This window comes from Gekko japonicus, unplaced genomic scaffold (genome assembly GCF_001447785.1).
Source record: "Gekko japonicus isolate JY-2015 unplaced genomic scaffold, Gekko_japonicus_V1.1 scaffold1408, whole genome shotgun sequence".
NCBI lineage: Eukaryota > Metazoa > Chordata > Lepidosauria > Squamata > Gekkonidae > Gekko > Gekko japonicus.
Window position 1 is genome coordinate 101,167 of NW_015163131.1, and position 27,111 is coordinate 128,277.

Consider the following 27,111-nt stretch of genomic DNA (forward strand, 5'->3'; position numbering starts at 1 on the left):
CACTTGTAGGTTTCGTCCTGAAGTCCTCATAAACCTGAAAAAGGATGCTGAAGGAGAAATCACAAAGAAGTGCTGGCCAATCATCATTCCTGAGACCTTTGGGGAGCACAGGAAAATCCACAAGGCTTTGCCTGGTGACAGGCGGCTCTGAACCGGACGGTTTCTGTGCCGGACTTCCTTAATCATGAATGGAGAGAAGGGCAGACACTGGGCTGCGTAGCAGCAGCTGCAGCACCAATCCGGCTGCTTCTTCAGGAAGACCTGATGTCTTCGGGGCTGGTGATTGGACACGGCCTCCATGTGACCCTTCCCACAGCTGCCATGCGTTCTGCTGGTCATCACGTGACTGTAACATTTCACGCGACCAGAGTTTCTGCGCTCGTATCAGCCGCTGACAGGAATAAGCACTGCCGGCATGGAAACTCTGTGCCAGGCAGCACATACAGTAGGAGACCTCAACAAACACCAGCCGGAATTGTACCGGTGCCGACAGAAAAGGCTTCTATCCTGAGCCTAAATATTTACTTTAGAGGCGAGGCCGACCAACTTCAAAAGAGTTTAATTCCACGTGGGTTTGTTCGGAACGCAGCCTTAGGCTTTGACTCCACATCCATTTTTTATGCTCACGCCCACCGTTTCCAGCGGGAGTCAGGGATGAGTCACACATCTCCTGGGGTGTAGACCGCAACGAGACAGTCAAGGCATGCTTAATTGGCCAAACGATGCACACGAAGCGCTCACAACCGCAGCCACCGTCGCATTGTACATGACCAAGAGATAGTCAGGTATCTTGTAGCACATCGCTTGTCACACGCACAGCATGATACCACAGTAGACTTTACAATATTCTTCTTCCCACTGGGTTTGGGGTTTACTGAAAGTCCCAAAGAACAAAGTTTTGAGTTCAGTGGCATCTTTAAGACCAACGAAGTTTAGTTCTGGGTATAAGCTTCCATGTGCAGGCACACAACTTACGCCCAGAATGAAACTCTGTTGGTCTTCAAGGTGCCCAACTGGACTCAAACTTTGTTCTGTTGCTTCAGACCAACACGGCCGACCCCCCCTGAATCTGGAAGTCCCAGAGTGTGTGGAGCCTCAAGTACATCATCCGTAAATGCAGACGAAGACCTGTGCAGACTTAGCACCTCATGCAGCCTGCCCAACACAACGTGAGCGTAGAATCATTGTGCTGCACAACAGAGGTGGTGACATTCTTGGTGGCCAGCCAACTCAACCAAAGCGTGAGCTCCTCCACCCCCCCCCCCACACAAAACACCTGTTTAGACACGCATTTGAACTTTACACTATAGCTTCTAGTAAGTAGGTCAAAAGTGCTTTAAGGATTACCACCTCCAGCTAAAAACTCCCAGTTTCTGTGTGGTGTTCTGTGGTGCGTTTTGAAAACACAACTACGCTACAGTACACTTCTGGGACCCAAGAGCCAGGCTGTTGTCCAGAAAAGCTGGATGCAGGTTTGGGATTTTTAACCTTTGCATAGGCTGGGTCTACAAACAGTCATTTCAAATGTAGAACTGTATTTTTATTTGCTGCTGTCAATCTTTTGAAGGCAGCAGCAGAGGTCACAGTCAGCCGCCTTGCTAAAAGCCAAGTGAAACAAGATGGCCTGTCTTGAAGTGGGGGGCGGGGGGGTGTGTGTTATGCTTTAAGGATCAACAAGGTAGTGGTTTGTTTTCTCAAGATGCTGCAAAGTGCATTCCCAGCATGCCCGTTTCGGCAGAAAGCAGCAGGAAACCGGGAGCCTGGCCCATTAGGTTCTTTGGGCAATGAATAAAATTGATGCAGGAAGATGGGATTGACAGTCCTATTCATTTTATTCATGAAAATGAAGGAGTTTTGCCAAAAAATTAATAATCCTGCTACCCTTTCTAGCACACCATCATGTTTAAACTCTTGGGGAACACTGTCACCACGCTTAAGAAGCACTTTGTACCGGGCTGATTTCAGGGCAGGCCTTAAACGTCTCTCCCACTGAAATCAACAGGACTGGAAACTGCTTAACGTCAACTGGACGGAGCTCTTAGCCTTTTTACATCCCCACTGCTGTCAGCTTAGAGAACAGTAGCAAGAGTTATTTTTGGTCCCAGCCTCACCACAGATGAATATGCTTTATATGCTGTCGACGAGAACTTTAAGGTTAGCTGTCAAGCAAGAGAAGAAACTCTACTGCCTTCAGAAGAAAGGCACCATTCTATGTAACAGGGGACTGACAACCCACCATGTCAACTGCCTGCATTCGCCTTTCAAGAAATGACACAGAACTCATTGGGTCCTTTCAAAAGTGAGGAGGCATTCACTTAGAAGTGCGATAGGAAGGTTTTCTTCCCTGCTCCTTGGCCTTACAGCATTACCTAATGCAACTTGTGCCTCTTCTTTACTCGTGTGGCAGGATGAACATAAGAACATCAGAGAAGCCAATGTTGGATCAGGCCAAAGGCCCATCCAGTCCAACACTCTGTGTCACACAGTGGCCAAAGATACCAGGGGCCACCAGGAGGTCCAGCAGTGGGGCCGGGACACTAGAAGCCCTCCCACTGTTGACCCCCCCCCCAATGCACCAAGAATACAGAGCATCCCTTGCCCCAGACATAAGAACATAGGAGAAGCCAGTGTTGGATCAGGCCAGTGGCCCACCCAGTCCAACACTCTGGGTCACACAGTGGCCAAAGATACCAGGGGCCCTCAGGAGGTCTGCTCTGGCCTACAGGCGTTATTTTGTCCGGCTCTCTAAGGTGTTTCTCAGCCCCTGAAGGGCCTTTTATTTCACACATAAGTAGCCCCCCACACACACCACCTGACTCTTAGCTGGAATTACCCACTGGGAGGGTGTCATGACCTGTGTAGGACTGGGAGACAGGCCGAGTGAGGCCTAGGCCCCAGGAGACCTGTTATGGGAGTGGAAAGCAGACACAGCCTACAATTCCCACAATGCTCAGCGACGGTTGTAACCAATCAGGGTTCAGGGATTGTGTGAGGAGACTGAACTTAAGCTTTGTGAACTGTGGAACTGCGCTCTTTTCTCTTCTGCGGTCTTCCCTCTCACAGAGTTAAGCTGAGGGTACAGTCTGGTCTGAGGAGAAAGATCCCTCACTTGGGACAGAGTGAGAACAGGCACAGGCCTAGTATAAAAGGGTTGTGGGCCTTGAGTAGTAACAGTTAAGGAGAAATAGGTAGTCACAGAGGTCATTTCGGGGGGTTCACGGGGGATCGCAGTTCCCCCGGGTGAGGTCCAAGGGGGTGGGGCACATGACGAAGCCCCGCCCAGGCCGCCGGCGGCGGCCGGGACCGTTGGGGGTGGGGTGTGTGGCCTTATGACACACTTCCGGTGATGTCAGGGGGTGTGGCCTCATGACACACTTCCGGTGATGTCAGGGGGTGTGGCATATGCTAATGAGTTATGCTAATGAGTTCCCCTAGCTCTTTATCTACGAAATGACCCCTGGGTAGTCACGTTAGATTTGTTTATTTTTGCCTTTAGACACTGTTCTATATTTTAAAGCAGCTTCTCTCTTTTTCCTTGCCCCAGTACTGTATTAATAAACTGTTTGTCTAATTGTTCTCTGCCTGGTCATCATGCCGATGTTTCTCAGCTTAAAAGGGGCATTTTGGGAGGGTTCCCTGGGCCTTCTCAAGGGACCTGAAGTCCAGGGTGGTGACAGCAGAAGGTGGCAACCCGCTGGGGGTCATGACAGAGGGTCAGAAATCCTAGCTTTCCCTTCCACGTTCCGGCCTCGATGTCCCCCACTGCCCAACTACCGGCACCTTCCGAGAAGACCACCACGCACTTCAAAAGCTTCCCAGGCAAACGGACAAACAGGTGACGACCCTATTGGACAGTCCAGCTTCCTACTGTGTAGTGGAAAGGCATGAAAAGGTTTATGCTGATATTAAGCTAATGAACTCCACCAACGTAAAACAGGAGTATGACAAGACAAGAAAATGGGATGCTGCCGCAACTCTGCATGCTCACTTTTAGACGTCTCGAACGATTCAAACTTCACCGGCTGGATGTAGTTCACCAAGTTGGACATTTCCTCGGTGGCCATGGCCTCGCTCCCGGCTGTTCCCTGGGGACAGAGAGACGGATATCAAGAGAAGTCTTGGCCACTGATGACAACCATTCTGACAGGGCTTTGAAAGCCACCCAAGCAAACCTCAGGCACCTTTCCAACTCCCCCCCCCACACACACACACACCGCGTCACGGCGTCTCCTTTGCCGTTCAAAAGCCAGCCCTGCGGAAGCTTCTCGGGAACAGACGGTCTCCTCCAGCCCTGCCAGTGGCAAAACATCCAAGAGCCAAGCAACCCTTTCAAGACTGGTAACCCCTCTAAAGCTACGCTAAGATGGAGAGACGTGAACCCCAACACTTTATTCACTGTGAATCTTCTCCCACAAAGCAGTGGCTGAAATTTCACACACAGAGCTGCTGGACAAGCGGCACGCAAGAATTAAAACTACAACAAGCCTGACTGTGAGGCTCACATACTTTTCAGAAAAGGCAAGAAACAGGGCAAAGGCAGAGGAGGGAGGCCAATTCGACAGTGAGGGCCAGGCAGAGACACAGCCAGCCCCCCCCCCCCCCCCCGCCAATACAAGCAGCCAAGGTCACTCTCCCTTTCATCACTGCAGTCACATAGCAGCTGATTGTTTGTTTGTTTGTTTGTTTAAAGATGACTTCATTCATTTATTTTGAGCAGCGGGAACAAGTTCTCAGAGCTTGCTGATTCCTTGCTTAATGGATGGGGCTTCGATGGTTCCTCCCTTGGCCGCCACCCCCCCCCAATGGCCCTTGGACCTCTAGGCAGTGACACAGGCAACCCACCACACAACAATTCCTTCCTACTGTGGCAAGGCATGATCAACCTGTTAACGGAAGGCATTTCCCATCAGCAGAACAGAATATTTCCTCACCTGCCACCTCTCTCGGCATCCCCAAATGCTATTGGGGGGGGGGGAAGGGGATCCCCCAGAAATGCATGAGAGAGGTGAGGGAAATGTCCCATTCCACACACACACACACACCCTGTTACTGGAAACTTGACAGATGGGATACAAACCTACAGAGGGCACTGCCAAACTTTCAGGAAACGAGGGGGACTCCTGAACTGCAGGTCTCAATTTCACTTTAACTTTATTTGAGACACTGGCAATGTTCCCTCTAAGCTGAGTTAGTGCGAGCTAGCTCACAGTTTTTTAGCCTCCGGTTCACACATTTTTGTCTTAGCTCAGGAAGGATGGGGCTCCAGAGCAAACTAATTGATGCGGCAGCCAAATGGCTCCCTCACAACTTTAATGCCAGGAGCTCACAAAGTACGATTTTTGCTCACAAGACTCCACAGCTTAGAGGGAACACTGGACACTGGTAGCCTGCTTCTCAGTATCCAAGATTTCAGAGTCACTGGACATTCCTGATGCAATACTGCCGTGCCGAGTTATGCTGTTTTGTTTCTTATTATTTGAACACAGCTTTCAAAATGGGCATAAAAAATCTTCCAGGATTTTACGTAGGACGGAGGTGAAAATAGCGGGGTCTTCAATACTGGTGGGAAACGCTTCCCCCTTGGCAATTTCCCCCGAAAGAACAAAAAAGGGAGGTGAAAGTTAGGAACTGATGTGCCCGCTGACACTTCCATGTTGATTCCATCATTTTTTGTTCCTGCTATTCATTTGGGGGGGGGGGTGTCCTGCCATTTATAAGCCAGTGGCACACAACTGACACAAAAAGACAAACACTGAAAATGCATTAATTTCAAATAGCACGAGGGGGGGGAATGAACGAAACAGAAAAACAATGACTCGGTGGTTTGTTCCTCACAAGAAAGAAGTGGAACTGAATTGGGGAGAGCTGAACTCAAATTTCGATCTGTGGAATTCCAACTGACCTCTTGGGGAAAGTGTCTGCCCATTCAGAGCGAGGGCATTATAAAGAAAAGTCCTCGCTTTAGGTTGGCTTCATTTGCCCTCAGTGGCGTGTCATAGTCAAAGAGGGCTGGCCGTGTGGCATGGTGGCATCATCCCGCCTAGTGCAGGGCCCTGGAGGCTGCCCAGGATCACCTGAGGGTGGGGGTGGGGGTGGGGGAACAGCACCCAAGCAGCAGCCACAGAGAGCAGGGAAACGGTTTCAAACAGCCAGACGAAGAGATAACATTAAGAGCCTCTTTAAAAAAAAAAGAACAGAGAGAGAGAGAGAGATAACATTTTATAGGCCCCTTCATTTTGAAACACAAAATGAGCCGAAATTCTCCACAATCTTACTTTTAATCTAGTGCATAAATGTCAGAGGTTTGAGGACAACTACCACTCTCGCTGTGCAGTTTGCCTAATGATGGAAACGCAGTCCTATTGTTCGCCTGCACTAAGGAATATTTTTTGTTGGGGGGGAGGATACAAGAGGTGTCCTTAGTTGCCAAAGCCAGAATGGGGGTGGGACGTTCCAAAAAGTAATTTTGAGGCAACTATTAAAATTCTTCTGGGTTTCCAAAAAAAAAGCTGTGACACATCTCCTGGCACACTCAGATAAGGACGGGGCACTCCAATGTATCTAAGATACTCAAAATGGCAGGTATTTTTAGTGTCTCCTAAAGATCTGACAAGCAAAACTCTCACTAATCAGTCTCCTAAGCTACCGTGCCCACCTCCTCCGCACGCGTACCATTTAGACCTGAGGGGCAATCAGGTAATTTTAGACTCTGGGCTGAATCATCAGGGGACGCTTTAATGGGTAATATATCTGCCAATATGTGATCTATGCCAAACTATATGGGTAACAGATATGCAGTATGGCATTCTTTCACCCACTACCACCCCGCCTGACCATGACGAGGGCACTGTGGCTTTGGGCACAACCTTTGGTGGAGGAGGGCTGTCCCTCTTACCATCCAGGGACATAAAGCCAGGGCCGTGACCACCAGTGCCCAAGGTCTGTTCAAACCAATACAAACAGACCCTCGCAAAAGGCAAGTCACCCCCGGTTGTAGCACCGCAACCTGACCAGCCAGCTCCACGGGTTGCTGTCAACACGAGCGCAGCGCAGCTGTCAAAAGAGAAAGGACCGCCGTTCTCCAGGCAGAGAGCCAAGGTGTTCCCCATCGCTTCAAAGGAATCCAGAGAACAGGCCAAGCTTCCTCCAAAGCCACACACAAGTATCGGCTGGAGTCTTGCCAAATGCACACACACACACACACACACACACCCGTGTCCGGAACGACTGGGGGCTCTGAGCTATCTCGCCTTCCAGGGACAAACGTCTATTATCAATTGCCCCCAACTGTCAGATGGGCCATTGCTCGGGGGAGCATTGGATTGTGTTTCGGTCCACACTCTTCGCTGGCCTCCTTGCGTCAGACCTGCTGATTTCCACTCAAGGCCCCAGAAGGGTTCTCCATCACACGGACACTGAGCAGACCAAACCCCCCCCCCCATTAGAAGGGGCAACTGGGGGTCCTACACGCTTCAGACAGGGTTATCTCAACCACTGGATCCCTTCAGCACAGCTCTCTAAATGTTTGCGGCCGGCTATTAGTCCTCGGCATCCACAAGATGGCAGTCTTGCACTTAGTCATGTCGGCAGAAATGCAAACCGTACTTCCAGAAGTCCTGTCAAGGCAACATGTACTTGAAAGCGATTAATCCCTTACTTCTTCCATTGATGATTTTTTGCACTCATCGTCGTAGTCGTCGTCATCGTCACTCTCTATCTCCGCTTCGCCTGCAACATTTTAATTGGAACAAGAAGACTCAGCATAGAATACAGGAAGAAGAAAGCTCATTCCCCTCCCACCCCGAGGTACACATTTTATTACACACACCCCCGCCCAGAGAAGCTTCACTTCCAAGCAATGCCTCCCTCTAAGCTGTGGAGTCCTATGAGCAAAAATCCCACTTTGTGAGCTCCTGGGGCATTGAAGTCGCGAGCGAGCGATTTGGCTACTGCATACATGAGTTTGCTCTGGAGCCCTCCTTCCTGAGCGAAGACAAAAAAGGTGTGAGCTGGAGGCTAAAAACTGTGAGCTAGCTCACACCAACTCAGCTTAGAGGCAACACTGCTTCCAAGACCATCGCAGTATCATAGTTGCAACATGAACAGCAGCGTTGTCAACTGCTTTTCAAACCATATCTAAAGACGTGTGCATGCACATGTAAGCTTATACACAGAATAAAGCTTTGTTGGTCTTAAAGGTGCCCAACTGGACCATCAAACTTTATTTTTCAAACCGTTTACCCACATGCCACGGAGCCCGGACAAGACCTTCCACACAGTAATAGGGGGGTAACAGTGTGGTGCTCAGATTACCCAACAACAGGAATGGACTCCAAGTGACACAGCGACAGAACAATCGCTACGGAGGAAGCCACACAGAAGAACATGGTTTATACCTGGAATACTTAAACTCTTTTTACTGACCACCAGATTCTAAATGGCAAGCAGGGATAGAGGACCATCTCGTTGCAGCCCATGACCTCTCCTTCTCCTTGCCCCGCCTTGCCCCGCCCCACCCTCTTCTGCCTTACGTGCCCAGGCTGCATAAGTTGCACGGCTTTGTATACTCTGCAAACAGAACTGTTGCTGAGGCAGAACGGGAAAAGAACAGTCAAGATTGTCAAATTGACACAAGCCCACAGACGGAACACAGAATCTTTAGCTGTTACAAACAAACTATCGGGGGAATTTCGGTTTCAAAGGCGCCTTTCTTTCCTGAAAAGGTAGAAAACTTAATTAAAAACCACAGATCATTAGGGGAGCAGTGGCTCACAGGCCATGCTCCCTCTAAGCTGTGGAGTCCTGGGTGCAAAAATTCTACTTTGCGAGCTATGGGCATTAACGTTGTGAGTGAGGGATTTGGCTCCTGCATAAATGAGTGTGCTCTGGAGCCCTCCTTCCTGAGCTAAGGCAAAAATGTGTGAGCCAGAGGCTAAAAAACTATGAGCTACCTCACACTCACTCATCTTAGAAGGAACACTGCTCTGGAGCCCTCCTTCCTGAGCGAAGGCAAAAATGAGTGAGCCGGAGGCTAAAGAACTGTGAGCCAGCTCACACTGTGACTCAGCTTAGAGGGAAGACTGGCTCACTGCTGCGGCACGTGCTTGGCCTGCAGAAGGTCCCAGGTTGAGTCCCAGGCTCAATCAGTATTTTAAGACAGATTAGATAGTTCACTTGCCATTTCATTCTTATTAGTTTAAATTCTTATTTTTATCTACCCAATGTTAATGTTCCCATTTCCCCCCGTAAGCCACTTAGAGTGTTTTTCTTCAAGTAAGAGGGTGGCATAAAAATATTACAAGTGAAGTGTTAAAAATGGGAAGCGACCCTACTATTCTCCTTGGAGAAATGTATCTGCTTTGCTTTTCTTGTTGTTCAGTCGCACAGTCGAGTCCGACTCTTCGCGACCCCATGGACTAGATCAGGCCAGACCTGCTTTGCTGCACACGCACAAAAACAAAAAATGTACACAGGGAAGAGGGTAAACAAAGAAAAAACGATAAAACAAAACCAACCCAAAATATACTGATAATGCTGCAAGGGTCAAATTACCTCAAATGAAATATTATCAGAATATATATTTATTATATGGTATGCATGATGGCAAAGATTAAAAACATAAGGTCTGAATATCAGACTGCATAGAACATTGACATAAGCAGACCTTATGTTTTTAATCTTTTAATCTTTGCCATTGCGTACACCATATAATAAATATATGGTCAGGCCCCACCTGGAGTCCTGTGTCCAGTTCTGGGCACCACATTTTAGGAAGGATGTTGACAAGCTCGAGCGTGTCCAGAAGAGGGCAACCAGGATGGTAAGAGGGCTGGAATCCAGGTCTTATGAGGAAAGGCTGAGAGAGTTGGGTCTGTTTAGCCTGGGAAAGAGAAGGCTTAGAGGGGACATGATTGCAGTCTTCAAGTATTTGAAGGGCTGCCATGTAGAAGATGGAGCGGATCTGTTCTCTCTTGCTCCGGATTGCAAGACTAGATCTAATGGGTGGAAATGACAAGGGATTCGTTAACGGCTAAATATCAGGAGGAACTTCCTAACTGTCAGAGTGGTTGAGCAGTAGAACAGACCGCCTTGGGAGGTGGTGGATGCTCCTTCGCTGGACGTTTTCAAGCGGAGGCTTGACGACCATCTTCCGGGTATGTCGTAGGGCTATCTTTCGGCTGTGCTCCTGCAGACTGCAGGGGGTTGGACTAGATGACCTGCAAGGCCCCTTCCAGCTCTAACAGCCTGTGATTCTATGGTTCTATGTCCACTTACAGGAAAGAGGGTTCCATTTGGGGCAAGTGGAATGAAGAATTAGAACAAGTGGCCTGCGAAGAACAATGTGCCACACTTAAGTGGTGGCAGAAGCCTTAACAGCTATTTTCAGGTATTTTAGACTAACAGAAAAATATAGAACAGTGTTTTAAACCCTGTGAAAAATCCATGAGAAAAATAAAAACTGCACAGCTGTTTTCTGCTTCAGGTTCTTTTTTGTTTACAGAAAACAGAACTAAGTGGGAAGCCGCTGGACTGTGGGGGATACTTACTCATGTGCAGGGAACAATGTTCTAAAAGGAAAACATCAAAGCGCCACTGCTCTGCGCATTCCGGGAGGGGGACAACAATGGGAGTGGGCATCCGGCCCCCCCCATTATTTCCAAAATTAAACAGGGCACTAAAAGGAGTTTGAAACCACAAGGGCCTGCTAAGCAACACAACATGAGGGAAGTTAAATGTGTTGTGCCAAGAAATTATGCTGTTTCTTTTCCCGGAGGTTTTCAAAGAATATCAGCTAGTGGTGGCGAACCCATGGCACGTGTGCCAGAGGCGGCACTCAGGCACACAGAGAGCCAGTTTGGTGTAGTGGTTAAGTGTGCGGACTCTAATCTGGGAGAACCGGATTTGATTCCCCACTCCTCCACTTGTACCTGCTGATGGACCTTGGGTCAGTCACAAGCTCTGGCACAGCTGTCCTTGAAAAAGAGCAGTTCCTGTTTAGAGCTCTCTCAGCCCCACCCACCTCCCAGGGTGTCTGTTGTGGGGAGGGGAAGGAAAAGGAGTTTGTAAGCCGCTCTGAGACACCTTTGGGTAGTGAAGGGTGGGGTATAGATCCAATCTCTTCTTCTTCTCTCAGTGGGCACGCGTGCCACCGCCTCAGCCAGGCCCAGACCGTCATTAAAGTGTGGAATTCTCTGCCAAATAATTGTAAGTAAACGAAAGCATTTGTGATAGCTTTCCTTACTTTGTTTGGATCATCTTATGTTAATGTATGAATTGTTTTTTCTAAACTAAAACCTCAGTATTCAGGTTAAATTGCCGTGTTTGCACTTTGCGATAAATAAGTGGGTTTTGGGTTGCAGTTTGGGCACGCGGTCTCTAAAAGGTTCACCATCACTGAGCTAGAAGTTCTTCCCTAAGGACACCTCTCGTGGGAAGGGGGAGCTGGGTGCTCCTTAAGGTCTGTTCCGATGCGAATCTGTTCTTAAAAGACCTAAGTGGTCAAACACATTGTTAAGGTCCACAATATTTTATTTCTTTATTTATTTATTTGGGATTTATATCCCGCCCTACCCATACGGCCCAGGGCGGCAAACAAGCGGCAACGCTGGAGATAAAACATAAATTACATTAAAACCTTAATAAATACAGACTAAAATGGTGCTCTACAATTCATTTTAAAAGTTCAAGGTGGTCAATGTCCCTCACTGGCGGCCGATGGTATAAGAAGCAGGGACGGCAGAGTAATGTTCCTCTTGTGGGCAACGACGGCCCCCATCCAAAGCCAGGTAGATGGTAAATCAAGCCACGGTGGTGGTATAGTGGCGGCGGCGGCGGCGGCTCCTACTCGAAAGCCTGGCGGAAGAGCTCCGTCTTGCAGGCCCTGCGGAACTGTACCAGGTCCCGCAGGGCCCGGATCTCCACCGGGAGCTCATTCCACCAGGTAGGAGCCGCCACCGAAAAAGCCCTGGCCTTGGTTAGGGCAAGCTTGATATCCCGGGGGCCTGGAACCTCTAGGAGGTCCAGACTCCCCGATCACAGCGCTCTTGGGGGAACATATGGGGAGAGGCGGTCCCTCAGGTAGGCGGTCCCTGGCCATTCAGGGCTTTAAAGGTAAGAACCAGCACTTTGAAACTATAGCCACGGGGTGTATCCAAACTGTGGCTTATCCAACAATGGCAGAAACAGACCACTCCCTCACTCAATCACTCTATTGGCTATCAATTGTTGACCACACCCAATCCAAGGTGTGAGTCATCACTCCCCCCAAAGTCTTAAATGGCCTTCGGCCCAGATACCTGCACGACCGCCTCCTCCGGCCATACTCTGCTATGACAACTTTGCTCAATTGAGAAAAGATGTCTGAAGGTGCCACCCTGCAAACGGTAATAGTCCATCCTTGTACATTCTCTGTGGCCACCCTCACTTTGTGAGGAGGCCAGGAAGGCTCCCACACTTCTGGGATTGCTTTGTGGTGCCAAGACCTGGAACCTACATAGGCACCTAAGAGAAGCCATGTTGGATCAAGCCCATGGCCCATCCAGTCCAACACTCTGTGTCACACACAGTGGCCAAAACCCAGACTCCATCAGGAGGTCCACCAGCAGGACCAGAACTCAAGAAGCCCTCTCACTGTGGCCCCCCCAAGCACCAAGAATACAGAGCATCACTGCCCCAGACATAAGAACATAAGAGAAGCCATTTTCAATCAGGCTAGTGGCACATCCAATCCAACACTCTGTGTCACAATGTGGCTGAAATCCAGGGGCCATCAGGAGGTCCACCAGCAGGACCAGAACTCAAGAAGCCCTCTCACTGTGGCCCCCCCAAGCACCAAGAATACAGAGCATCACTGCCCCAGACATAAGAACATAAGAGAAGCCATTTTCAATCAGGCTAGTGGCACATCCAATCCAACACTCTTGTGTCACACTGTGGCCGAAACCCAGGGGCCATCAGGAGGTCCACCAGTGGGGCAAGAACTCCAGAAACCTTCCCACAATTCCCCACCCAAACCACCAAGAAGACAGAGCCAGACATAAGAATATAAAAGAAGCCATGCTGGCTCAGGCCAATGGTCCATCCAGTCCAACACTCTGTGTCACTCTGTGGCCAAAACACAGTGGCCATCAGGAGGTCCACTAGCAGGGCCAGAACTCCAGAAACCCTCCCACTGTGACCCCCCAAGCACCAAGAGTACAAAGCATCACCGCCCCAGAATATGAACTTAAGAGAAGCCATGTTGCATCAGGACAATCGCCCATCCAGTCCAACACTCTGTGTCACACAGTGGCTAAAACCCAGATGCCATCAGGAGGTCCACCAGTGGGGCCAGAACTTTAGAAGCCCTCCCACTATTGACCACCAAGCACCAAGAATACAGAGCATCACTGCCCCAGATATAAAAACATTAGAGAAGCCATGTTGGATGAGGCCAGCTCCAGAAGCCCTCCCACTGTGCCTTCCCAAGCACCAAGAAGATGGAGCATCACTGCCCCAAACATACTGTTTCCTCTATCCCTTGTGGCTAAGAGCCACTCATGGACCTCTGCTCCATATGCTTATCCAATCCCCTCTTGAAGCTGTCCATGCTTGCAGCCTCCACCACTTCCTGTGGCAGTGAATTCCACATGTTCATTACTCTTTGGGTGAAGAAGGGCTTCCTTTGATCTGTTCTAATTTCATGGAGTGCCCACAAGGAGTTCTTGTATTGTGAGAAAGGGAGACAAGTACCTCTTTCTCGACCTGCTCTATCCCATGCATAATCTTATAAACCTCGATCATGTCACCCCTCAGCCATCGTTTCTCCAAGCTAAAAAGCTCTAGGATATTTAACTTTTCTTCACAGGGGAAGGTGTTTCAGCCCCTTAATCATTTTAATTGCTCTTTTCTGCACCTTTCCCAATGCTGTAATAGATCAAATTGCCAACATTTGCTGGATTATGGAGAAAGCAAGAGAGTACCAGAAAAAAACATCTACTTCTGCTTCATTGACTATGCTAAAGCCTTTGATTGTGTGGATCACAACAAACTATGGCAGGTCCTTAAAGAGATGGGAGTACCAGACCACCTCACACGTCTCCTGAGAAACCTGTATAAGGGTCAAGAAGTGATAGAACAGGATATGGAACAACTGATTGGTTTAGCATTGGAAAAGGAGTACAACACCCTGCTGATTTAATTTATATGCAGAGTACATCATGCGAAATGCCAGCCTGGATGAATCACAAACTGGAATTAAGATTGCTGGGGAAAATATCAACAACCTCAGATATGCAGATTATATCATTCTAACAGCAGAAAGTAAAGAGGACCTAAAGAGCCTCTTGTTCTCGGTGAAAGAGGAGAGCACAAAAGTTGGCTTGAAACTCAACATCAAAAAAACTAAGATCATGACACCCTGCCTCATCACTCCTTGGCAAATAGAAGGGGAACTCATGGAAGCAGTTCACGTTCCTGGGATCCAAGATCACCGCAGACGGTGACAGCAGCCATGACATTAAAAGACGCCTGCTCCTTGGGAAGAAAGCAATGGCAAACCTAGACAGCATGATAAAAAGTAGAGACATCACCCTACCAACAAAAGTCCGCATGGTCAAAGCAATGGTATTCCCAGTAGTCATGTATGGCTGCGAGAGTTGGAGAGAGACGCCAATGTTGGATCAGGCCAAAGGCCCATCCAGTCCAACACTCTGTGTCACACAGTGGCCAGAAATACCAAGGGCCATCAGGAGGTCCACCAGTGGGGCCAGGACATTAGAAGCCCTCTCACTGTTGACCCCCCCCCCAAGCACCAAGAAGACAGAGCATCCCTTGCCCCGGAGTCCCTATCTATACCTTGTGGCTAATAGCCACTGATGGACCTCTGCTCCATATGCTTATCTAATTCCCTTTTGAAGCCGTCCATGCTTGTAGCCGCCACGCAGTGAATTCCAAGTGTTAATCACTCTTTGTGTGAAGAAGTACTTCCTTTTATCCGTTCTAACCCAACCGCTCAGCAATTTCATGGAGTGCCCACAAGTTCTTGTATTGTGAGAAAGGGAGAAAAGTACCTCTTTCTCTACCTGCTCTTTCCCATGCATAATCTTATAAACCTCAATCTTGTCACCCCTCAGTCGTCGTTTCTCCAAGCTAAAGAGCCCTAAGCACTTTAACCTTTCCTCATAGGGAAAGTGTTCCAACGCTTTTATCATTCGAGTTGCCCTTTTCTGCACTTTTTTAAAAGCTATAATATCCTTTTTAAGGTGTGGTGACCAGAAATGCACACAGTATTCCAAATGAGGTCGCACCATTGATTTATATAGGGGCCTTATGATATTGGCTGATCTGTTTTCAATACCCTTCCTAATAATCCCCAGCATGATTTTTGAGCTTACTTAGGAGCCTTTGTTGAGGAACTTTATAACAGAACAGGACTGTAGACTATTGCAGTAATTACTCCAGGTATCATCCTGCTTTTACTGCACTGTCCTCTACCTTTCTACACTGTTCATAGTCTTCAGTGGTTAGTTATTCACACTGTCCATTAATTCTGTACTGCAGCCCTGTTCATTGGATGAGTACTTTGCTTTTACTCTGTATCCCCCCTTGAGTCTAGAAATGAAGTAAACAAATAAATGCAGCACCATCCCCCCAGAGGGCAGGAGACACAAGGGTTGCTTTGCAGGCTCACTCACTCCTACTCCACCTCCCTGTTCAACAGAGTCTCTGTACTGGCTGGTCAACAGCACAAAGATCTGCCCACGTGACTTATTGACAAGTGGCCTCTCACCCACGACAAAAGGTCTGTCACCAGGCGTCCATGTTGGCCATCGAAACAACCAATACCTCCTAATCAGCAGTGAACAAGAGTCAATAAAAATCCAAACCAGCGGCCTGAACAGGCAAGCCAAGTGACGGCCGCCTCCGTATTGACAGCTCTTCCCTCTCAATGCCTCAGATGGTCTCTGAAACAGAATGTCTTTGCATCTCCTCCTCGAGACCCTTAGAGATGGTGCCAGGGTGTGCATCCTGCAGGCAGGACATGATGCTCCAGGAAAGCTAATTTTTAATCCGTGCATCAAGGAAGGGTTTAGGCTGTTTGGAGACAGGTCCCCCTCCCCCCTGGTGGGGGCAACTGAGTTAATTTTTTTGGGGGGGGGAATCTCAAACGTGTCTTTATCCATTTTGTTTTTAGGCCTTTGTGGCATCAGGAACAGATACAGGAAGAATTCTGCAGGCTCCGGTTTTGACATGATTATTCTGCAGGTGTGGGTAATGACCGGAGCCCATGTGTCCGATGCTAGAAATATAAAATCCTCAGTCATTGGATGTGTGAATTTATTTAAGAAGCTAGCCAGGCGCTTAAGCTTGGGGGGGGGGGTCACATCTCATATCAACAGACAGCATATTCACACTGGGGAATTTATTTCACCATACATCTGATTTGTGTTTGCAATGCTTATAAAACAAGCACAGGTTATAGAGTTCCTGCGCTACCCAACGTCACAATGAGGAGAAAAATCCTGGGAAATAAAGGCGTGGGGTTTGTGCATCCCTGGCTTCAAAACTGATACAAGGTTATCCTAACGACAGCTGCTTGAATAGGAATGGCTCAGAATGCCTGGCACCGTTGAACTCTTCGTTTTCATGCCAGACTATTATTAGATATTATGCCTGACATATATTAATTACTGTTCAGAGGCTAAGCATCAGCTACTTTCCCTGAATGTAGATTTCCCATTTTCTCTCAAGTTGCCTCCATTTACAGGAGGTAACATTCAGACAGCAGCAGAAGGATAAAATAGCCAAAAGCAGAGAACAGGGGAAAACGGGGGGGAGGAATATGAGTTCCTTCAAATCAAACAGGAGTCTGGTACAGCCTGACCAACTAACAAAAACTAACTTGCCTGAATCTTGGCGTGAGGGCGCGAGGAAGTGGGCTCTCGGACTCACAAAAGCTCAGGCTGGAATAAATTTTGTTCGTTTTTAAGGCTCCTGGGCAGGGATGAGCACGAACTGTTCCATGAAGCAAAATTCATCGTAAATTTTGCCCCGTTTGTGGTTCACGAACCAAAGTTTGTGGTGGGTCTACCATCACAAACTTACCTGAATGTTTAAAGCAGTTTGTGGACAGAGCAGAAACCAGGGGTTTAAAGGGCCTATTCCTGTCCAGTGTGAGCTGTGCTAAGCCAGCGCTCTCTAGGTGTGAGTCAACCCACGGCCACTGAGGGGAGCTTAAATCATCTTTATTTAACTTCACACGCATTCAGAAGATCATTTACTCACAATCAAGCTGATAGCTGGGTGGAAAGTTACGTCTTGAGATCTAGGTCAGTTCTATAGGGGTGGTGAGAAAAGAGATGGGCTTCCCCTCTCCTTGCAGTAAGGGTTGATGGACAAAGAAATGGAAAAGAAAAATAAAACTCCTATCTTTGCGCCTCTGAGCTCAGGAAATTACTCTTAATGAGCCAGTCAGAGGGAAGCTTCTGGGACCCCTAACCGTGGACTCCAATTCCCAGGGTGCAACTACTCTTAAAGGTACATTAACGCTGGCTGGGGGCAGCAGAGGGACTCTGAGTCCCTTTAAACCTCTGCCTTCTGTTCCCCGCTAAAGCCGCAAAAACAGCTGAGTTGTGGGGAGCAGCCTGCTCACCGACACTCAGCTTTTTCAGGCTTTCTCGTGCAATCCCCAGTTTAAAGGGCCTGCACAAGAAAGCCTGAAAAACAGCTGAGCCGCTCAGCCATTGTTGTCGTCTTTGGCTCTCCGCAAACCCCACTGAAAGGTCTGCAGGGGCCACGGACCATGAACTGGCTCAGTTCACAAACAAACCTCCCAGACTGAGGTTCAGGCACGAACCACGAACTGACACAAACCACACTCTTCCCAGTTCGTGCCCATCCCTACTCCTGTGTAATTTCGCTGCAACAGACCAATTTGGCTACTTCTCTGGACTCCTTAATATGAAATACATTAGAGTTAAGTACGCCTTTTTCATGTTTTAAAAAGCTCAGGAAACTCTGTATGACTTACACAGCCTTCTACGAACAAGGAAGACTGATGATTGCCTAAATATGGCTTTGAGGCAATCTTCTTAAGACAGCATTCAAGCAAAACCACAAGTGTCACGACCACCAGCCTCTCTGGCACGCTTCAAGCAGGCTCCCTTTATCCTCAGTGGGGCAATCCTGGGTGGCTGTCAGAACGGGATCACAAGGATCATCGGGCAGAAGCCTGCTGTCCTCGTGGCCGGTGCCTTAAGCTTTTACTTGGTAAGAAGCCTCCCTCAGAAGACATGATGAAGCAAGGCGTGACTGAAGAAGAAGAAGCCCCGGAGGACGCCTGCGAAGCTGAATTTATTAACCGCCTGCAGCTGAGTGACTGAAGGAGCATCAGCCATCAGTGGCGAGAGGCTTCTCGGTCGCTCGTTTTAATCTTACTCCCTCCTGCCTTCCAGACTCCAGAAGAGTCATGACAACTTCAGGCAACAGGAGGCCATTGAAAGAAAGAAAAAATGCATGCCACAACCTTATAGGACTGTGGACTACGACTGAACCGTCACCTTGAGCCAGTTCGCTGGCAAGGCAGGATACAAATTGAAAATAAATAATTAATAAATAAATAATAAACGCACCTTCTCAAAGCAGAGATGGTTCCCAGAAATCCTTTTTTTAAAAAAATGGGAGTGATGGAATTGCCCTGGGACTTTGCAAGCACAGCCCAATGCATTCTACCCTCAAGGCTAATGCTGAAGAGACCAGGAGAAAACCGGCTCAGGCCAATGAAGAGGAGCTTAGTTCTTGCCGAGCGTAACCATTCACACTCCCTGTGAGCTGTACCAAAACAAACTGATAACAGATGTTAAATGGCTCCTAATGCGTGGTGTAAAAATGGAAGATTCTTAAGTGGGTGACCACCCTGAGATACCCCCTTGCTTACTCAAACAAAAGGAAAGGATTGGCCATATTGTGTTTCTGAGGAACAAAAGAGGTGCTCTGCTGGATCAGACCCATGGTCCCTCCAATGCTCCCTCTAAGCTGTGTCGCCTTGTGAGCAAAAATTCTACTTTGTGAGCGGCTGGCATTAAAGTTGTGAGCAAGCGATTTGGCGACTGCATAAATCAGTTTGCTCTGGAGCCCTCCTCCCTGAGCCAAGACAAAAAATGTGTGAGCTGGAGGCTAAAAAACTGTGAGCTAGCTCACACTAACTCAGCTTGCTGTCCCTCTAGTGACCCAGCGCCCTGCTTCACACAGTGGCTCTGGAGGGCTGACTGGTGCATAGGAAAGAAGGTCTGACACTGATGTTGTTTCCAAGCTGGCTCCTGGGAGACTTACTGCCCCTAGAGGTGGAGTTTCCCTTTAGTCGTTATCCCTAGCAGCCATTTGGATCCATTTCTCTAGCTGAAATCCAGAAGAGCACGCTTCTCCTCCTCCTCCTCCTCCTCCTCCATCTGAAGGGAAGTGCAGCGGGATGGAACTAAAACAACATTACAGGCCCAAGGAATACTTCACAGGAAGTATTTGATCAAGGAGCAGAGAAGCAACCCTCTTCCTAGTCTCTCATGCCCTGAAATAACACGACTCCCCCAAAAGGACAGATTTTTGGAGTGGGGGGGGGTGAGGGAGAAGAAAGAGATTGTACTGGGGGAGGACTTCAAATATTCCGACCGGCATTGATCTGGCAGGGCGAGGGGGGCTTCTCCGCACTCCTGGCGTTGATGTCCTAAGACAGTGTTCCTTGGCAGGCTTCTGAATGGAAGCTAACAAGTGAGAAACTGAGAAAAAAATATTGGCACGTATGCCATAATAAGAAGGATGCTGCTGTCATGGAAACAGACTGCAGGGAGCCACGCGCGCACGTTAGCATTAAGCCGACAGGGATCATTGTGGGGGGGGGGGTGAGTAGCCTCGCTCTCTCGCAAGAGGCTGAGGTCCAGCCAGGGGCTGAGCAATACTGGATGGAAAACGACGAGAGGATTTGCTCAAGAGATGGTTTCTGCACCAGGGGAGGCAACCGGCAGCCGGGGCGCCAAACCCTGCTGAATTTTAAATCAAGCTACAGTCAAAAGCCTGTCCCGAGTTCTGCCCGAAAGTCAAATCGAAGGAGAGGTTTCAAGGGTTAACACAGAACATAAGAGAACATGAGAGAAGCCAACGCTGGATCAGGCCAATGGCCCATCCAGTCCAGCACTCTGTGTCACACAGTGGCCAAAAATACCAGGTGCCATCAGGAGATCCAGCAGTGGGGCCAGGACACTAGAAGCCCTCCCACTGTCCCCCCCCAAGCACAAAGAATACAGAGCATCCCTTGCCCCAGACAAAGAGTTCCTATCTATCCCCTAGGTTTTTTGTTTTTGTTTTTAAAAAAATTTAAATTAGGATATAATAAGAAGTAAAATTTTACATCATATAACAAACTTTTCATATCCTTTTATCCAAATATCTCCCCCCCTTCTGACTTCCCACAGTGCTCGAACCTCTATTACATTCTTGAATTTTTTCTCTTTTTCCAATTCTTTAACAACATAATTCTTTCAGGTAACGTATCTTTTTATCTGTCTGTCTATGCATGTTTAAATTTAATCTAAATGTCTATCCAACCTTAGTAATTGTCAAAGCAAAATAAACTGTTTCCTATCTATCCCCTTGTGGCTAAGAGCCACTGATGGTTGGATCCATCCAGTTTTTCCAATGGTGAAAAGGGGAGACGGAAGAGGTCCCCTCCAACCACTAAAAGTGCCAAGCTGGGGCAACGTGGACAAAAGGCAACACGGGGCTGAGAGGTGGAGAGGAATGAGCCAAGATGGAGCCAAGAAGTAGGGTGGGTCCAACCCACAAATATTCTATGAAATCTCTCTCTCGGATTTTATACGTGAGTGGATGCAAAAGGGAAGTCCAAAATAGTTCGACGTATGCAATAGGGACACGGAATGTGAGACGTATGGACTGATCACCCTCAGTTTGCAAGCCCTGAGCAAGGCTGTTAACGACAGGAAGTGTGGGAGGTCATTAATTCACGGGCTCAGGCACCACCCCCTATAGAGGAAAGCCTGAACACCAGGTCCTGACGTCACCGCAATGGCGACGAGAGAAGTTCTAGTACCCTTGTTGGTCTCTTTCACCCGGGCTGGTTTTCTCTTTGCAAAAATGAGGGAGGCTTTCCCCGTTTCTGAAATAAATGCAAGGCGGCGCATTGAAAAGGGATCTGTGATTTATTTTTCATTTTTTTAAAAAAGATTTATATAGAAAGATGTTGTTGTTCGTCTCTCTCTGGCCGCTGCGCTTTCCAGAAAAGGGATCTGCAACCCACGGAGCCGAGCAAGTGGGAGCGTTTCCCCTGCTTCCTGAGTGACCGAGGGCTTTCTGGAGTTGGTTTGAGGTTGTTGGGGTTTTTTTTGTTTTTTTTTTAAACAGTGGCCGTCTTTATTTTCACGGAAGGAAGAGGTGGGTCGATTCCCTGAAGCTTCCCTTTGCCCTCCCTTCCCCCCTCCCCCGATCTTTGCAAAAGAGAGACGCTTGCAAACATCAGGGTTTCTCCCCCCCCCAAAAAAAATTGGGGGCCACTGTACGAACCCTCGTTTTGGAAGGGAATACCGGGAGATTGGAGGGAGGGGGAGGCTCGAGAAAGTGAATCTGACCAGGATTCTAAGGGTGGAGGCTGGGGGGGGGGGAGCAGTTGCTGCTGAAATGGGGATGAGAAGGAATCTATATTTTCCTCTAATTTCCTCTAATTTACTCAAAAGAAGTTCCATAGGAACTATTACATTTGTTGGTTCATTTGAACGTTTGTGAATGTGGAGGTGGAGGCTGGGGGGAGGGAAGCAGTTTTCTGTTTTGTACATTTATTTACAACATGTGTATGCATGCTGTACATTTTGTAAGTAATTTATAGATACTGTATATCACACACACACACACACACACATATAATCCCAGCCTTCATCCAAGGTATTTAAAAGAGGGTGCATCATTCTCCCTCCTGCATTTTATCCTCACAATAACCCTGTAGGTTAACCTGAGAGAGAATGCTGCTTTCTTGGTAACTGGAGATTATAATTGAAGTTTACTGTATGTGAAAACGTCTTACCTAAGTATGAGTTTGTACATATTAATATCTCATGCTGTGTCAATGGTAGATAAAAAGTAATACTGAAAATCAAAAGTCATTAAACTCTTAGCATTATTTGACAATACCATCATACAACAGACATCCACCACTTTCCCCTATTATATGCTTGTAAATTACACGAAACATACACTCAGATATGCAAGGGAAACACTGTAAGCTAGTGTGAAGACTCTGAAATACTGCCGTGAAAGGTTCAAGAGGATATCATTGTCGGGTACACGAGACACTGCAAGTTAAAACACTTGTGAAAGTAGCTGAAAACTGCAGAGTTCAGGGACTGTTATGACTACCTTTGATGACGTCACGACCTGGTGTTCAGGCTTTCCTCTATAGGGGGTGGTGGCTCAGGTGGGTTGCTACCTTGGTCTGAAGCAGACAAAGGTAGTCTGGCTGGCGGGCGGGCGGGAAGGTCAGGAGGGAGCGGGAAAAGGGGGGGAGGCTGTAGGGGATATAATGAGGGAGGGGGGGATGAGATGCCCCCTGCAAGCCCTTGAGGGTCTCCTGCTTGCGTCCGCCTGTCGTTTGCGATGCAGACTTTTACCTGCTCCGGGAGACGACGGCTCAAACCCACTCGAGGCGTCGCTGCACGCGTTGGAGGCCTGTTCCGCCAGCTTCTTCTTCCCGCTCCCATCTGCAGACTTGTGGGACTTTTTCTTATTCTTCACCAGGATCTTGTACATCAGGTCTGCTGGACTTGGCAGGGGAAGGCCACGTTCAAGCTGATAAAATACAGGACATCGGGAGTAAAGATAGCACAGTAAACAATATTTGCTTTCGTTCCCCCCTATATTGGCACCTTTCGTGCTAATAGCGCAATTTGTCTAACGACACGCACGCCTATGTAGCGATGGTACCTCTGGATATGGCCAAGAGACATGACGTAGCCCTTCCTAGAGTCACCCTGGGTCTACCCGTGTTCCTCTCTTGGGGCCCTTAAGGCAGGAATCCGTGTGGCACTGCTCCCTTCCCCAGCCCGCCCCACTGGCCGAGGCGCACTACCAGTTGATTTATCCCTGTGATTTTGCCTAAAGCTGGTGGCACTCACCCTCTCTGTTTCTTGAGTTCAGGAAGTCCTCTGGGCCATCTTGGGGGAACCTGCACCCAAACATCTGCACCCAGAACATGGAGGCCCCCCCCCCCGGCCTGTATTCTTCTCTTTGTGCACCCTTTCTGACCTCTAGAGAGATCCTTCCCAGCACTGCAGGACCCGGGCATGGCCCCCCCCACGAGTTGGAGGGGCTGGTGGGGAGGGACAAAGGGGGGGGGGCGGAGAGACTCTGGCGTCCTTTCCTGTAAGAACAGCTCCCCCTCATCCCTCCTCACTCTAGCCCACCTTCCAGGGGCCAGAGCAGTTCGCAGAGACAAAGAGGACTGTGGGAAAACACATAGACTGATCTCACACAAGGGCTGCACCGCGGTCGCGCCTCCCTTTGCCCAGCTTCTATGGGTCAATTTCCCACTCAAAGCCGTGCAGCCGTGGGGTGGAGGGGGGAAAGGAGTCTTCAAGAGTCCACTCCAGAGGGTGTGTCTTCACCTTAGACTGTCCTATGGTGGGCACTGCATTCCTCGCTAGCCCTTCAACTCATCAGGTGGCGCGGGGCTGCCTCTTCCCGCTCCCATCTGCAGACTTGTGAGACTTTTTCTTATTAAAGTGGAATTAACCCCCCCAAACATGTATTTTCCCTATCCCCCCCCCCAGCCCTTTTTCCAGTGTTCCCAACAGAAAAAATGGACGTTTGAGGGAGTACTGGGGGGGGGGGAAGGACCCTCATATGAAATGTTTGATTTGATTTGATTGATTTGATTTGTTCTCCCACCCTCCTGGCCTAGGGCGGCTTACAGAACAGAATAAAAATTCTAATGATACACAAAACACAGTTATTTCCAATACTACAATTCCAATGATACATAAAACACAATCAATATAAATACAGTGTTAAAATCAACATGATAACAAAGTGCTGTATTTATTTATAAAGGGTTCCCTCTTTTAGAATGAAGCACTTTAAAAGATGGGGTGAGCCTGCGGCTCTTCAATACAGAATGCGCTTCTGCACCTAGAAGGATCCCTGATCTTCAAAGGGGGGGGGGGGGGGGGGGGGGGGGGGACGACATGCAGGGCCTTCCTTGCCTCTCAGCGGCTGGGTGCCTGCGGCCGCCCTTCCAGCCCGACTCTTCTCTTGCGGCTGGCCTTCTCTCCTCTCCCTCCACCCACACGGACACGTATCCCTACAGACCGGGTGACAACAGGGAGCTCCCAGCCCCACTTTGCGAGGGGTACGGAGAAAAGACCAGGAGCGTCAAAGCCACAGAGGAAAACTCCAGGAACCTCACTGGGGAGAACAGAGATCTCCCTAACCGGCATCCACAGAAGCCGGGGAAGAAAGAAGGCAGCATCGGCCTGGAATGACACCCTAGCTGTGCACATGAGTATGACTGGCCCTTTGCGTGAACCTTTTTCAAACTAAAGAACAGTTTGCCACACAGCTTGTGTCTTCTGTTTAACTCCTTTTTTTTTGTCAATAGCACAAATTAAGATACGTGCGCAACTACCACAGCACAGGGGCCGTCAGCTTGCCGTGTTCCCCCAAGAACTGGGTATATTAGCAATTTTGCTTGTAGAAAACTAAGGTATGTATACCTTTTAAATGCCATAAATATATCAAATATGGCAATATTATATGTTAATTAGGTTATAAATAATGCATTTTATGTTGTTAAGGCAGCATGACTAGTTTAGGTTTGATAGGACCTGCATATATTTTAACTTTTCCCAGAACTGCCGTTTCATTCCGTGGCCTCAAAATCTCCAGGAATTTTACATCTCTGTTCCTGCCCCACGTGAGATTGCATGTGTTTTCTGTAAAAGTAAACAACAAGTAGCAAAACCAAAGCAGGGGTCATGAAAGCTAGTCTTGGTATGAAAACGCAGTTTCTTCTTATTTTATATGGCAATTAGAAACACCCTCAAAGACCATTACAAATTAAAAAAAATAAATAACACGTAGGAGACAGCATATGAAAAGCAGTGGAAAAGTCAAAGTTGCATTTTGATACACTTTTTAATTTTTAATTACATGAGACGAAGAAAACAAACTTACTGGGTATTTTTCCAGTGGCTCAATCAGCAAAGTATCGCCAAATATTAATCTGCAATATTCTGCCATTTTGGCCTGCTGTTTAGGACTGGTAAGGGGGAGAAAGCACAGAATTATGTGAGGCTTATTCATAGTACTCAAAGTGCCAATAATGGGAAATCTAATAGCCTTTTTAACTCGATGAAGAGGTATAATTTTCCGATCCTATCACCGCAAATTGTTCCCCATGATCTAGAGTCATTATGCCATTATTCCGAATTCTGTGACAGCTCTCATCACACAGATTTTTACATTAAATAGCACAATAAAGGGACCTTGGTCATTTGCGACGGCAAACAGAACAAAAAAAGCAAGCCTGCCTCAAACACAGAGAAGCTGCTGCCCACGCTACTGCTGCTTTATTCCGTGGCCTCAAAATCTCCAGGAATTTTACATCTCTGTTCCTGCCCCACGTGAGATTGCGTATGTTTTCTGTAAAAGTAAACAACAAGTAGCAAAACCAAAGCAGGGGTCATGAAAGCTAGTCTTGGTATGAAAACGCAGTTTCTTCTTATTTTATATGGCAATTAGAAACACCCTCAAAGACCATTACAAATTAAAAAAAATAAATAACACGTAGGAGACAGCATATGAAAAGCAGTGGAAAAGTCAAAGTTGCATTTTGATACACTTTTTAATTTTTAATTACATGAGACGAAGAAAACAAACTTACTGGGTATTTTTCCAGTGGCTCAATCAGCAAAGTATCGCCAAATATTAATCTGCAATATTCTGCCATTTTGGCCTGCTGTTTAGGACTGGTAAGGGGGAGAAAGCACAGAATTATGTGAGGCTTATTCATAGTACTCAAAGTGCCAATAATGGGAAATCTAATAGCCTTTTTAACTCGATGAAGAGGTATAATTTTCCGATCCTATCACCGCAAATTGTTCCCCATGATCTAGAGTCATTATGCCATTATTCCGAATTCTGTGACAGCTCTCATCACACAGATTTTTACATTAAATAGCACAATAAAGGGACCTTGGTCATTTGCGACGGCAAACAGAACAAAAAAAGCAAGCCTGCCTCAAACACAGAGAAGCTGCTGCCCACGCTAAGCAGAGGAGGGGGAATGAGCGGCACCAGCTGCAGGCGGATTAAAAAAGAGAGAGAGACCGCCACCCGTGTCCCACTCCCGTCTCCCTCGTGCACACGGAAGGCTTGGCATCCCCGTTTTGGCTTCCACGGCTCTCTGTCATTTCTCGCCACCCTGGTCAAGAGGGGTGGGGTGACTGACCCCTGGCCTTTCCCTCTCTCTGGCCTCCCATCCGAGGACCAACCCTGGTCGGCCAGGCTCAGCTCCTGAGATCTGGTGAGACTGAGCTCGCCTGGTCCATCCGGGCAAGGGGTTCGAGAAGAGCAGAGAGACTGCAAGAGAGAGGAATGAAAACTCAGCCCTGCTTGTTTCGGCAGAGCACTGCACAGATCGAAAATATAATTTAAAATGTGTATGCATTTTTAATGTCACATCCTCGCAGAGCGATATTGTAGGTGGAGGAGGGCTGTCACATGAAATGTAATCTTTGGCTGACAGGGAATTATATTGCTTTGTTTGTTTGTTGCCGATCAAATAAGCCCGTGAACATCGGTGCCATGAGAAAAGCTCCTGGAGGAAGCAGCCTCAGTGACGGTTCCTGACTTGAGGGTGTAAATCAAAAAGTTCCATTCGACAGGGTGCGGGATCGTTAGTTTAACCGGGCAAAGTGTCAACTTTGCCGCATTTGGGTTGGCCTCTTCTCTCCTGCCCTCTTCGACACAGGTTTGCAGCAGGGCTGAAGGTAACTGAACGGACTGCTGAGTGTGCCTCTTTCCCGCTGAATTTATTTTCACAAATAGGTTTTATGGCAAACTCCCCCCCCCCCCCCC

At 48.1% G+C, this 27,111-nt stretch overlaps 1 protein-coding gene across 1 annotated transcript in view; it reads right to left on the reverse strand.

Moving 5' to 3' along the window:
• Nucleotides 1-27,111, reverse strand: part of PLCB1 (phospholipase C beta 1) — a 375,074-nt gene that overhangs the window by 74,545 nt on the left and 273,418 nt on the right. The window contains exons 12-15 of the mRNA XM_015406942.1: nucleotides 25,916-26,000; nucleotides 22,647-22,824; nucleotides 7,658-7,728; nucleotides 3,989-4,085 (exon numbers count right to left, since the gene is read on the reverse strand). Of these exons, the coding sequence (XP_015262428.1) occupies nucleotides 3,989-4,085; nucleotides 7,658-7,728; nucleotides 22,647-22,824; nucleotides 25,916-26,000 (431 nt within the window). The remainder of the gene's footprint in view (nucleotides 1-3,988; nucleotides 4,086-7,657; nucleotides 7,729-22,646; nucleotides 22,825-25,915; nucleotides 26,001-27,111) is intronic.